The following is a 15,123-nucleotide window of genomic DNA, read 5'->3' as shown; positions in this document are numbered from 1 at the left end:
GGCGCTAAATTTCAGCTGGAGTACGAAGTGTTTTTGATCTGAATTGTAAATTAATTAATATTAAAATTTCATCACCCGTGTGTCCATAATTGTAATTTACATCGGTATAAGGATTTTTCTTCTCATCTCTTATTCTTCTGTCAAAGTACTATTAGGTACCAACATCCGATGCTTTTGTGTTATTCAGATGCGTGTACAATGAGTTTTGAGGCATTGTTATTCAGTCTTGATTGAATTTTAGAGTGACCGCAGCTACTACGTCGCGCTAGAGGCTAACTATTTCATTTCTATATACGAAACGATTTTGATATCTGATCTTGAGCAACGTGATTCTGATTAACAATTTGTTTATTCCTTCTCGTCTAACAACGAGACGACTTTACCTAACGATCTCATCTCTCTCCCAGCCTATACATATAGCACCGGCTCTTGCTGTGCTCTTCGAACAAATCATCTAATTGTAAGCCGGTTGGTATATACATACATACATACATATATACACACGCGTAACAAGTCCTCGGACTTTTTTCAGCCCGGATCAAGTCCCGATGCATTCACAAATGTCGTTATAACCGGTCCGAATATCGATCCTTGCATTTCGTTACGATATTTCTGCGACCGATTTGTCTGACCTGAGATTAAGAAAGATAAAAAGCTGCGGCAGCATTGAGAAAGAGATGATCATTCCAAGCACGAAAGTATCCGCAGGCTCAATTAATTACTTACGTTTGTGTGTGGTTTTTGTTTTTTTGTTAATTTTTTTTCTCGTCTTTTTCTTTTCCTTACACATATTGTAACATATGTCGAATCGAGAACCAGTTTGATCTTCGATATTCTTTTCTAGTCACCTCGATCCTTACCTCAACTCATAAATTTTGACCAAAGAGATTGCCGCAGATCTGGTTAATCACTAATTAGCCGTCATTATTATCGTTGTCCCTTGAATAAACATTTTATTGCCGATTCGTTTAGTCAATTTTTATATCATGTTTCTCCTTGTCTTTATCTCATTTGTTAAAGAATTTATCATACGTGAATATAACCGTTGAATATTTTTCTCTCATGCAAAAGATACGACGAGACGGGATACGATGATTATTTTTATGGTCAATGAATGTCGAAATCCGGTATAACGTTTCGGCTTTATTACTACGTTACGCGTTCTGAGAGTGTTTAACATGGTTTTACGGTCTCGCGACAGAAGGAAAAGTATCAAAGCTTATCACATTGTACGAGGATACCGGATATTAATGACCACGTGTCGCGGTTGAAGGAATTCAGACTTATCGCGGATAATAAGCTTGGCCTTTGATCGTCATCTGATACTTGCCTTCCTCTCCTTTCTTCTTCAACTTTCTCATTTAATCACTTTATGGAACATTGCGTTTAGCCAGAGATTTCTGCTGCCACGGTTAACGTTTATAATCGAACTACGATCGATCAGCTGCAATGAGAGATGCAGGAGTTATGAACATAGTTAGACATTTGCTACCGACATTACGCGCATGCCGGTAATGTATGCGTGTAATGTCGGTAAAAAATTACCGGCAGGCATGAAAGGTCGGTAACAAACGTCGGCAAAATGAGATTTCGGTGTTCTTCGTAATCGAAAACCAGATCAGCTGCCATTTCGTCATTTCACCATCAAACCTCATGGAACTGGGTTCAAAATGTGTATTTCATCACCGCCGAGTGGCATCATACCGGATAGTTCGATCCATTCAGTGCAACTGTGAAAATTTGGCCAATTTCTGTGAGTGGTAACCAATCTGTAAAATTTTTTTCCAAATTTTGAAAAAGTAAAAAGACGCTCCACTTTTTGCCAAAATAAGGCATTAATTGCCCAAGTTTCACTCTGATCGCTTGAGCGGTATAGGAGTTTTGCATCCCCGCGTTTTTGAAGTGTACAACGCGTCTTTATAAGCACCTTAAAGTCGGCGTTAAATTTCTGCTCGTCTATCGCGCGCGGATTTTCTTCTCCTCGGACTGACTTGCGTGTCTATCGTATTTGCTCCTCACATACGACACGGGCATGTGCAGTGTAATGGTGTGATGTACGGGGTGTTTGGAATTTATCTTGACTCAATTAGTGCGCTGGGTTCAGGCAGCGGCGGTTCGTTAGCTCTGTTAACCCTAAACGCACTTTAGAGATCGTTACTCTGACTCTAGTTGTGTGGTGCAGAGCTAGTTTGTTCGTTACATACCGACGGCGGATGGATAGATCCTGCTTTGTTTTTAAATTAAGAGGACTAAAGGAGCTCGGGTGAGAAGAGAAGCAAAGGTGACGCAACTTCTGTCGGAGAAAGAGTTTCTGTTATAGGCATACATACATATATATATATATATACCTACCGGCTTCGGCGTTACGCGCCCATAACTTCAAACGGTAAACCGCTGCTGATGATGTCCGCGTTGAAATCCCATTCACGAAATTTCGTCACCATGGTTCATCGATGATTTCGTTTCCCACATTTCTTCGGACCAGAAAGCTTCTTATCAGCACCGAGACGCGCTCTAAGGTGGTCCACGTTCGGTTAGACAGTAGGAAAAACGATGTCAGTGGAAGGAAAGATGAAACGACAACTCCGTCATCGTCGATCACAAATCGACCGGCTACGCCTTATAAGTAATATTCAAGCCGCGTATTCTAACGCCTTCCAAACTTTGTCAGGAGAAGATGATTATACAACAACGTCATTTGTCAAATTCTCCGCAGTCGTCTCGCGTCCGAGAAAGATTTTTAGACACGTTGAAAGATGTCGCGAGTGTAGAGGAGGAGGAGGAGGATGAGGAGGAGAAACAACGATCTTTGGCCCGAGGAACAAATTGTCACAGTGGGGATGTGAACTACAATGTATTTTAACATCGTCTTCGTCTTACACTTTTATTCTCCTCCTTCTCCTCTCCTCATCTCCTCTTCTTCTTCTTCTTCTTCTTCTTCTTCATCTTCTTATTCTACTCGTCTTGGGTGTGCCCACGTCGTAGTTTTATTCCCCTTGGTGGATATATTTTCCTTCGAGATAGAATAAGAAGAAGACGACGAAGAAGAAGAAGAAGAAGAAGAAGAAGAAGAAGAAGAAGAAGAAGTGCCGCAACGAATAGCCTGAGAGCTCGGAGCGTCTCTAATAGCGGTTAGTGGCGCATATACCGAGGACCGGGTAAGGAGATGCTAATGTTATTCAGCCTTGAGATTTAAAAAAATTGTCGGTGGAGTTAATTTTTGAGATCTAATCACAGATAAGGAACGCGCATCCATGAACGGCTCTCTCTTCTCTCTCTCCTCTCTCTCTCTCTCTCTTTCTCTCTCCTCGAGATCACGGAGCGCGTGTAACAAGCCGCGGAATCGAGCGCACTGCAGAGCTATTTAAAAGCTTCTCTCTATTTCCCGAAAACATCTCGCACCAACTGTTCTGTCATCCCGATGTTAATTGCCGTTTGTCTTTACTTGGTTACAGCCATACTTCAGAGGGCGTCGGTCGCCAAGGGACTCCTCAGAATTCAGGGAGTCGCCACGTGCTTATTTCTCTGCATGGATTCCTGCGGCCTTCCCTATGGATCGGTAAGCCCAACACTATATTACACACCATGCATCTTGTCTAATACCATCAAAGTCCCGCAATCCTACATCGCACGATGCAACCTAGAGTTCATCCTCCTGTGGCAGAATAACTGGTCTTTCACTAAAAACCATTTCGTCGACTTAGAATAGCACACGTTCGAAATTCTCGACGACTAGACCATAAGACTAGACATTTGGTTATAAATCAATCCAATCCATTATTCCATAGCTATATCCTATTCAATGTAAATATTTATTCACTATACTGTCACTTGTAACTCGTACATCGTTCTTTTCGTATTTCGTTTGCTATGCAAAAAAGAAACATGCATGGCAGGTCTCGTCGTCGTCTCGTTTTATATTTACGGTTGCGGTCCATCGAGATCGAGGATCAGAATCCGGGTGTCAGATAAGATCATCCACTTCTTCTTCTTCTTCGTCTTCTGTTCTTCGTCTTTGTTTAATTTTTTTTTTTTTATTTTCTTCTTTGTATAGGATAAACAAACGCGACATTAACGAATGATTATCTTAAATACTTAATTTGTACGCCAAAGTTATAGTAGCTGCAGTTTCTCGGGCTTGTGACTTCAAAGGCGGCTGTTCATCGAGCAAACGGTCTCGCATAGGGAATTCCGGCACCGGAATTGTGGCTCCGCGGTATGTCAGGGAAACGGTGAAAAATTGCATATCTTTAAAACCTCGAGATACCAGAGCAGATTAAACACACCGAAATTTCCTTAATTGACTCTCGTCCAACGAGATCGACGCGGAGCGGAGATGAGCTGATTATAATCCGAAAAACGGCGAGGCTCGATTTCTCTTCTCACAAATCGGCGATTAATATTAATCAGCCACGCTCCGTGCAACGAAATGGAGAAGAAGAAGAAGAAGAAGAAGAAGAAGAAAGAAAGGACAGATTGAATAATCCTTTTTTCCTTTTGGCGACAAGATATCCTCCTGTTAAAGTCCCGGCTAATCGTATATGTAGACGATTTTCATCTCCGGGACAAAGTCACGGTTGTTCACGGGTTGGTTTTCCCGGTTTAATTGGCTGTCCAGCTATCGGCCCGTCTAACCTCTCATAAATAGAGCCGAGCCTTTCTCTCTCTCCCTCTCTCTTTCTCTCGAACTTCTTTGGCTTCGTAACGATCTTGACATCTTCCTCTCTTTCGGGTGTGCAATTCACCCCAACTCCAATTTCAACCACCCGGCCATACTTAAGGTGCTTATAAAGACACGTTGTACACTTCGAAAACGCGGGGATGCAAAACTCCTATACCGCTTAATCGATCAGAGTGAAACTTGGGCAGTTAATGCCTTATTTTGGCAAAAAGTGGAACGTCTTTTTATTTTTTCACAATCTGGAAAAAATTTTTACAGATTCGTTACCACCCACAGATATTGGCCAAATTTTCACAGTTGCACTGAATGGATCGAACTATCCGGTATGATGCCACTCGGCGGTGATGAAATACACATTTTGAGCCCAGTTCTATGAGATCTGATGGTGAAATGACGAAATGGCAGCTGATCTAGTTTTCGATTACGGAGAAAAGCGAAATCTCATTTTGGCGACATTTGTTACCGACATTACGCGCATGCCGGTAATGTATGCGTGTATTGTCGGTAAAAAATTACCGGCAGGATTGAATCTCGCTGTAATAATATATCTATAGAAGAAAAGTAGATTGAATAGCGTTAAAATGGGTTCAAATCGTCCACTGAAGGCGTCAAACTAGGATTTGGTACTTTGACTTTTGGGAATTGGAAGTTTGATACACGATTTGGGTCAATGTCGGATTTCTAGGTTCAGTTTCCTTCAAAGTAGGTTCATCGTGAGTCGCAAAGCGAGGAATAAACTCGGGACGGTTGTTCATCGGCATGTGAGGCACCTCCTCACGGGTACGTGGAAAAACCGAGAGCAAGCGAGAGGTAACTTAAACCGATGACACCAACACAAATATTATGATGCATGGATCGTTGCGCTTGGCCTTTGGCCGTATACTAGCTCCCTAACTACGGTGGGCGGAATCGGAATGCCCCTAAATAATCCTCACTGCTGCAAGGACGGGCCACAGATCCTGACGACCGGAGACCCCAACCCTTTTTCTTGGGTTCTCAAACGTTTTTTGGATACCCTTCGATTCCCTGTACACGTAATCGTGAAGGATCCGCGCAGTTCACGGCTGCGGAAATTCAGTTTCATTTTTGTTCCGCGTATCAGTAGAGAATAAAGAATTAAGAACACACGATTTTGTCGTATCGGGTAAAAAGACAAGAGGAATTCAAATCTCCCGCGGCAGGGTATAAAAAGTGGCCAAGAACCACTGAGGATATAACCGATGAAGCTTAGTGCAGCGTCTTCATTTCGGGATGAAATAATATCCCAGAAAACGCGCGAAGGGGAAAAAGAAAAACTAGGAGAAAAAAAACCACAACCTCAGTATATTGTCCTGTTGAATCGGATTTTTATCGTTGCCCGTCGTGTAGTCCGTGTATTGTAAGGATAAAGGAAAGAAGAAAAAGGCGGCAAATCCGAAAGCTCCTATAATCGTCTAGTTTCTTTTCTCTCTTATTTTTCTTTCGTTCTTTTTTTCACCTTCTACTATCCTTCCCGGGCCTCGGAGGTGGAGAAGACAAAACAAAAAAAATTTACGGAAAATTCTCAACTCCGACGGTACCTCGAAGTAGTGCGAAGACGTCGCTTATTCAACGAGTGAACTGACTAGCTGACAAAGTTGAGGTGGACGGAAATAGATCGTCAAAGCACACCGGCGAGCGATCTGCGTCCGGGATAATTCTGAAATTTTTGCCTCCTCTTTTTCTCTCACAATTGTCTCTTTTTTTTGTTGTTGTTTTGTTTTGTTTTTGTTACGCCTCGTCTCTGGACCGTCGTCGGCCCCTTTCGGACTGTATAACAACGCGCGTTAACGAGGCTCGGCTTCGATATAATACCGTTAAAATTTTTTCGTACAAGCAAAAGTTTTACGAGCAGTTCTTTTATCGCGCTTCTTGTTATGCCGGAGCTCTTGGCTTTTGCACTGTAAAAATTTACAGCGGTCCTCCGGAACGGCGACGAGTTTATTGCAACATGTCTGATCCATCATCGGTTGTATGAGAAGAAATTGCGTGATCGTTTCACGTCAGATATTATTTTATTTATCGGTAATTATCACGCGACATCGTTGCAGCGAAATCGGGGTTTCGTCACGCGGTTTTTACCCTACCGTATGATGAAAGAAGAAGAAACAGCTCGGGGTGTTCGACCGGTTTCGTCGCTATTTCAGTATACTCGGGCTTTTCATTCCGCGGTTTGGGGACAGAGCTATAAACGTGTAAGTCGTCAGGTATATTGGCACCGACGGGCATTCCTAGGTCGCTGCATATAGATGCGAGAATACTGCAGACTTCAGTGTTGTAGAAATTTAGCGACTATGTTTGACCCTATCAAGGTTCCTGGAAATCCATTTCGAAGGAAACTGAACCCTGAAATCTTACGTTGATACTCCAAGTCCTAGAAATTTTAGGATGAATTGTACATCGAAACCTCCAACTTCTAAGAACAAAGGTACCAAATTTTTTTTTGAAGTTCTCAGTTGACGATTGAATCTATTTTCACGCTATTCAATCTACACCTCATTCATTGGACATTCAAGAGTTCACAATGAATAATTGCACTGAAATCAAATCTACTTCACTATCTTCAAGTCCAACGCAGGAGCTCCTTTAAGGTTGGCACTAAATTTCGACTCTGTTCGTGCTGCAGAGTAACCCAAGTTGTCGACCATCTTCCTCTTCCACTTTCCTCATCTTGACGATTATCTTATCATCAATGCTGGTAAAGTCGACGTCGCGGCTTTTAACTCCGTGACGTGAACGTCAAGATTCTCATCCAAACAGTCGGTGGTGGTTATGTGAGGTGAATATCGGTCCACAAACTCACTACTCACGAGTCGTATTCTTCTGTCGGCGATTTTTCTTCGCCTTACGAAACTTACGGAACGAAGAGAATAACGAGAAGAGTAAGTCATTCCTCACGCCTCGCTGAAAAAAACTCTCAGAATTCGGTACAGGAATATGCAGGCTTTGTTTGCCTCCGCTCAGAAGTCGAATACCTAAATTACACGTGAGAAGAAACACGGACGCTTAATTTTTTGCTACAACATCTCATCTCGCTGTTGTGAACAATTTCTCACCGGAAATTTAAGGTCGCTCATTAGCGAAGGAACGCATATTTTTTTTCCTAACACTTCGAAAACAACGCTAAAAATACGATCCTGTATGTCAATCAATAATTATTATTATCCAAATTGTGAAATACTTACAGTTTGATGAAACGAATTTCGGAATCTGGACATCCTAACGTCTTTATTGTAAAAAACTTGTTATTCTTGATATTTTCATCGATCTTTCTAACTAGATCGATGACCCAATGATTTTTGGTCTAGTATTCTAAATGTCCGAAGAGTGTATAGATCACACCTTTTGTTTTCAAGTAAATTCTGTCGTCTAGAAATATGGTCGTTATCCACACGATGTTGAAGTTCAGGTTTGAACTTTGAAGATCAAAATCAAACAATCTGCGATCTCTTTTTCTGTTCTTCATTGGCACAAGTGGTACTTATTATACAGACAACGTCTCTTCTGGACAAAGATTTACTCGTTGAAATAGCAAACCAATTTTCATTTGAAATCAGTTTGTGATTGTTTGAAATCGCTTGGTATCACTTCGAATCCGTTTGAAATGATTTCGAGACGGTTTGAAACGATTTAAAAATGACTTGTAATTCCTGAAAACTACGTCGAAGCCATTTAAGATAATTTTCGAAAGTGCTGGAAACGACTTGGAACCCATTCGAACTTGTTTGTCACTCGATCTCTGAGTAAAAATTCACTCAGCCTATAATTTTCTTTTTATGGCACGGGCATTGAAAAGTTCACTTTTTGTGGCAGTTTTCGTTCCGTAAAGTGACGCTTTATACGGCAGCGAACAAAGTTGCGGAATAAAGTCTTTATTCCGCAGTTTTGACGCGCAGTTCGAAGTGCGCATCCCAAACTGGGGAATAAAGTAGCTTCGTCGAACAGATCGCGACATAACCTCACTCTTCGTTTTGCTTTTCAACGCCCATACCGTAAAAAATATTGTACGTGGCTAGCCCGTAAAACGTTTTTTGGCTCGGATGATTTCAGTACTCGTTTCCGGCTCGCTTTCAGCTCGTTCTAAAATCTTTATCCTTGCCAAAAAAACAGCCAGTTTACGGGCATGCCACATAAATAGCTATTGCAAAGACGATGAAATTTTGCCTCAAAACGCACGAATCAGCTCTTATCGTTCCCATTGATGGACTCTGGGCTGCAGTGACGATTGGATTGACTTTGGCCCGGAGTGAACCCGGCGATGGTCGAGTGAATTGATGGATGGATGATCGTCGTCGCGTAATCGTAATACATACCTAGCTAACGTGAATTACGTCGACCTGCAACAGCAGCAGGCAGTTATGAGTTAGGCGGTGCTGCGGGCGTGTTGAAGTGCGGCTCGAATGCAGGAAGACGTTCATTAGAGAATTACGTATTGCCTATCCCCCCGGCTGCAGGCTCAGAGATGATGATATCGTATATCGCAAGGGTGAAGGATTGGCCCACGCGGATCTATCGCCCGGTTCTTCCGCAGCGCGGAAATTTTCTTCATTTTAAATTCTACTCGCGCCGAAAGTGAAAGAGAGAATTGACTTGACCTCTCGAGGTGCGGTGCGGATGATCCTTTCGGCGAAGTTTAACTCCAGCTTCTCGCTATAGTCAGCCTTTCTTTACCGTGAATCGTAAATTCGCAACCTGTCAAAATAACCGCCGTTTCTTATTATAACTCGGGCCTCGTTTCGACTGTATCCAGTTATTTTTTCCATTGGATCGAAGATTTACCGCGTCTCGGAGGAATCCTCCATCCTGGGGAGAAGAACCTCGCACAGGGTCATTGTCAGGGTAATTACCCGTCGAAAATAGGGCGTTGAAATTCTTTCACTTTGTTGCGAAACGCCGTTTAACCTTTTCATCGGTAGCTAGAAACACTCGCGGTCAATTCGGGACGAACGAAAACGACTTTGAATCACTTTTTTGCAAGCAATTCAAAGATGGTTCAACCCTCCTTGCAGCTAATCGATCAGACCATTCAAACTCCTTGACTTTTTCAAGGTTTTCAAGATCGTTAAATTATCCTCCCGCGTTTGCCGAGACAGGGTGGAAAAATTTAGTACAGAAAACCTCATCCCCGACTCGGTGTCGTTGGAGGAATAAAAAAAAAGGAGGGAAAAAGAATATAAGAACAAGCATCGCAAGCATGAGTTAGTGAAACGTCTCGCTTTGACTCCCCCGCCCGGGTTTGAGGCTCGTTAAAGGACCGAAACGACGCGAGATAAATCTCGAGATCTCAGATCGGACTTTGATAATTTCGAACAACGTTATAATAGGACAAGTTTTATTGGCGCCCCCGGCGTAATGATTAACGGTCGAGTTTCTAGGCTCGGGTATGGCGTACGTGTATAAATAGGTCAAGACCAAAGCATCAGACCAAGCCCAGCCCTCGACTATCTTCGACTTTCGCCCTTTCTTTTTCCACCGATATTTAACCCTCGATTAAAAACAATTATCGCCTTCCGAATTCCATCCGAAAACGACCGGCAGGGGGTTCAAATAAACGAGTTTCGAGACGCGGAATGGAACGGAGCTAATTTAGCACTGGCAATTATGTTCCTCGTGTTATACGACTGCGAGGCTCTGCAGCGATCGGCCTTCTTCTCGCTCGCATTTCGTCTCTCTTTCTCTCTTTCTCTCTTTCTCTCTCTCTCCCTTCTCGTGCCGTTTCTATATATAATCAAAGATTCTCTCCGGTTGACTCACTCGCTCCGCAACTCGACAGCGGGCGGCAAGCCCTTGCGGTATAAAGTACGTCTCGTCCCTAACAAAAGTCTGCCGGCTCTTCCGGATTCCGTAACGACGTTTGTTAATCACGCTGATGCGGTTTCAGGGGTTTTTTTTTTTTTTGAGGGGGATTTTTGATTTTCTTCTTATTCTTCGTTTTTGGCCCATCTTTTGCGGATCAAATTATCGCCAACTGATGTAGGCTTTTTTCAATCATTCGATATATGTATATATATATTAGGGTGACGCAAAAAAAAACCGACTATTTTTTTTGTTTGAGTCTCGTGTGACAAAATGTTAGTTTTTAATGTTTTAAGAGCCGACTCCAAAGGACAGCTCAAAAAAAAAATTTTAAGAGGTCGCTCCAAATTTTTTTAAATGTCAAATATCGTCAAAAAATTATATTAAAAAAATTGTATTTTCAGTATTTTGTTTGATTTTTAATTCATGTCTTGGTGTAATGTTATCGATTCTTTCTTACTAAATTAGAGAAAAAAAATTTATGAAATTTTAATATGAATATTAAAAGGTCGCTCAAAAAGATCTAAAAAAATGCATCAAATTATTGAAAAAAAATTATGAGCGACCTTTAAAAATTCAAATTTTGAACTGAAACTTTCGGAAACTTTTTTTTTTTTGTCTATAAAATTATACCGTAACGAGAAAAAAAATTGAAAAAAAAAAAATAAATTTTGGACGATTTCTGACGTTTTAGAAAAATGTGGAGCGACCTCTTAAAATTTTTTTTTTTGAACTGTCCTTTGGAATGGGCTCTTAAAACATCAAAAACTAACATTTTGTCACACGAGACTCAAAAAAAAATTGTCGGTTTTTTTGCGCCACCCTAAGTTAAAAAATGGTTAAACCATCCAAATAATTTTAGTCGACCCGCTGGGACATTTTTTTTTTTTTCTTATTCTGTAACACCTTCCATATGATTATACAGTTTGGCATGTGATTTAACAACTTTTCGAAGCACTTGGCGGGTTTTAGCTGCTAGATATCAAGGGTCAGTTGCCAATTATTTCTCATCCCTCGTTCGGATTAATTATTAATCCGTTTACCTCCCACTGCGGCGATTCGACGAAGTCGCGTGAGCTTCTTTGACAGTTCTCTGCACATCTCACGGCTAAAAGTTTTAGGTACTCAGCATCATCCTTCTACCGGTTCAGGACTTGTTGCACCTTTTAGAATTATCTCGTTATAACTTGTACGTTCGGCGAGTTCTTCGTTTTACGATTTTGAAACGGGAGATCCATTAATGGGACGACACGAGGCGAGGTTGACATGGCGAATTTCTAAAGTCCGAATGCCCTTGTTTCGAATTATTTGGTGGTCTAATCTCACCAAGAAAGATATTCATGGAATTGAAAATCCTAAATCGTTTTTAAAAATTCAAAATTTTCTCGTTTCCATAATTTTGGAACTTTGAGCGTCGGGTTTTGGACCATTCTCCACTTTGACTTTTTCTCAAACTTCGAGTTTCGCTAGGAAAGAATTCGAAATTAAACATTTTCGAAAGCTTTCAAATTCCCAATTTCAACCCCGCCTCGAAAATCCGAAGACCAGTTAAAACCAGCCGTCCAAACGACTCTCAGGGTACAAGTTACACTTTATAACCTAAAAAATATGCATCGGAATTGGAACAACTCTCTTCTTCAACCCACCTACCGAATACCTATATACTTTACCTTTGCTTCCCTTCCGACCATATCAACGAACCAACATACGATTATAAATGACGAATATCTTTGTTTCTAAAAATTTTAGCGTTACTCCACGGCGGACTGTGTATTCAACGAGACAATGGAGCACCACAACTGGAACACGTACAGTTCCAAGCGTTGGTCAACGCGTCGAAAGACGTTGTACCTTGGCCTGAAGAATGACGGACAGCCAAAAAAGGTCCATACAAAGGGCCACGAACCGTTGGGTCATCTGTCGGCGTACGCGACGATTTTGCCGGTGGCAGTGGCGCCAGATCGAGTGGAAGCTCTGCAGTCACGTTTATTGGGCGCTCGTCACAGCGTGCGACACCATCATGGCGGGCACAAATCGATCTGTCCGATATCGATCGACCCCCAAGAACGCGACATTTCTCGGTGCCGGAAGCGGAAGAAGAGAAAGAAGCGTCGACGGCGTTGCCGTCCGGGCGAGGCGCCTCTGACGGACAATTGCGAGGCGCGTGAACCAGGAGTCGAAACGCAGTCAAAACGTTCCTGCGAGGGCGCTGCCGTCGAGGAGGCCTGCAGACGAGAGGCTCTCGAAGCTCCGGCGAAGAAAAGAAAGTCGAGGATAGGCGACGGGGGTGGAGGCCCCAAGAAGCCGAGGCGTAAGAAGAACGCGGGTCCGACGTTGGGCCCGAAAAAAAATGGCGGAACACCCGGTCGGCGGAAGGGTTCCTCGAGAACGACGCGGACCTTGGATTCCTCGCCGGCGATGACGTCGCCGTTGTTCTGGCCCAGGATCGCACCCTCGACAGAGTCATCGGCGGAGTATTCGGGGCGTCTTCCTAAGCCTGCAGCGGCCTCCCTCTCGGCAGTTTCCGTTGCCGCGACTAGCCTCGCGTCGACCCTGACTCTCACCCTGACCTCCACCACCTCCACAGCCCTCGGAATAGCCGGCGTCGATGACGCGATCATGCAGTCCGAGGAGATCGGGGACTCGGATTATATCAAGACTGAGACCCTTGAGGGTAACGGGTTGGTCGACCAGGAGGAGGTCGAAGAGGACGACAACGACGACGACGAGGAGGAGGAGCGAAAGGAAGACGACGAGAAACGCGGAAGGGTGAAGGTTTTTAAAAAAACGGAATTTCAAAGTCCGGAGAGACTGGCTATGTGAGATATTTACAGACTGCTGCTGTTTGTTCGTTTTCTTTCCTTCCTTCCTTTTCTTTTCACTCTCTCTCTCTCTCTCTGTCTTGTTTCTCTCTTTCATTCGAGACTATTGTATAATTATTAGGTACCATATACACACTACGATATACGTCATTTCTTTCGCCGATTTTGTTTATCGTTTTTTTTTCTTCTCTTTCTCTCTCACTCTCCCTCTCTTTCTTCCTTTCATTCGATCGTTTTTTTATAAGATGGTGATATACATGTATTTTTTTTAGATATCATTACCATAACCGAGCGACATTTGTATAATGATTATATCCTAATATACATTTAAACGCGGTTAAGATCGCTCTTGTATATGACTTTCTATATCTATATAAGATACCTAAGTATTTTTTTTTTTTTTTTTTTTTTTTTTTTTTTTATTGCAAATGCCGGAAAACGTGTTATACACGTTTTCGTCCTATTCCGATTGTACGATTTAACAATATTGTACAATATATAGCAAGCGTATAAACTATATTGTGAATATCGTACGACGACCGATGTGTAATGTGTGTGTGTAGGTATGTATTTATAATATTTTTATATTTTACGATATGATACTTATTTTACATATATATATATATATGTATATAAAATATCGTATCATATATATATATATACCTAAATGTATTTGCGACGAAGCTCTTTATACCTGGATCATTGTAATAATATGGTTATAACTATATACCTACGACTAATTATTAAGATCGAGAGTAAAAAAAAAAAAAAAAAAAAAAAAAATTTTTTTCTAAATTATGTCAGCGGATTTTTAATTTACAATAAAAAAATTCATCAAACATGCATCGAAACGTGAGGTAATAAATGAATTATAGAAAAAGCGTATCGTCAGATTATGATTTAAGTATTATTACGATCTGTATGGTTTTTTTTTTTTTTTTTTTTTTTTAATCATTTTTGTTCTTCTTTAATTTGTATATATGCACACACACACACACACACACACACACACACACATCTAATAGACAGCTCTCAAGTCAGAGAGAGAGAGAGAGAGACAGAGAGACAGAGATATGCAAGTGCGCTTCGCAGAGACAATAATGCCAAAACGAACCTATAGTGATATGATCATTTTCATTTTATTCATCCAAGATTTACTCACACATTGTATGTAATTTACTGCACATTTACACATATTATATTAACACTATCGCCTATAGAGTTGTGGTATCTTTACAAGAAAAAAACAAAAAAAAAAAAACGAATAAACAAAAATTCCTCGGATCTATTATCTTTTACGGCTGTACTGATAAGATTTGTACGAGCTCGAGTTTTAGTTTTCGCAAAAAAATTCTTGAAAAAGATTCGCAGAAGTATTAATAAAAGAAATGAAAAATGAGAGAAAATTTGACCATAGGTTTATCGTGCACGTTGATATTGAAATTTGATTGTTTTCCTCGATTTTTGGTCTTTTAGTTTTTGAAATTATATTATATTAATTATATATAAACCCGTGGATAAATTTGAAAAAAAACGACAATCTATACACACACACAAAGTGTGTGTGGTGTAACAAGTAATATAATAATAATAATAATAATAATAATAATAATAATAATAACAATGTTTCAAATTCAAACCAAAAAATTATAACATACAAAAAACGAGAAACAAATTCATTGCGAAATATCAACGATGTAACGGTAGACAAATAAGAAAAAAAAAGAAATGAAAAGAAAAAAGAATGAAAGAAAAAAAAACATGCACACACACACACACACACACACGCACACGCACACACCACTG

General features: G+C 41.1%; 1 protein-coding gene across 1 annotated transcript in view; it reads left to right on the top strand.

The window, feature by feature from the left end:
- The window catches only part of LOC124414729, a 37,185-nt gene extending 23,867 nt beyond the window's left edge, over positions 1-13,318 (top strand). The window contains exons 2-3 of the mRNA XM_046895767.1: positions 3,456-3,559; positions 12,245-13,318. Of these exons, the coding sequence (XP_046751723.1) occupies positions 3,456-3,559; positions 12,245-13,318 (1,178 nt within the window). The remainder of the gene's footprint in view (positions 1-3,455; positions 3,560-12,244) is intronic.
- Positions 13,319-15,123: the final 1,805 nt, after the last annotated feature.

The sequence above is a fragment of the Diprion similis genome, chromosome 14, assembly GCF_021155765.1.
Source record: "Diprion similis isolate iyDipSimi1 chromosome 14, iyDipSimi1.1, whole genome shotgun sequence".
Lineage (NCBI taxonomy): Eukaryota > Metazoa > Arthropoda > Insecta > Hymenoptera > Diprionidae > Diprion > Diprion similis.
The sequence above is the reverse complement of the archived record's forward strand: the minus strand, read 5'-3'. Positions and strand labels throughout refer to the sequence as shown.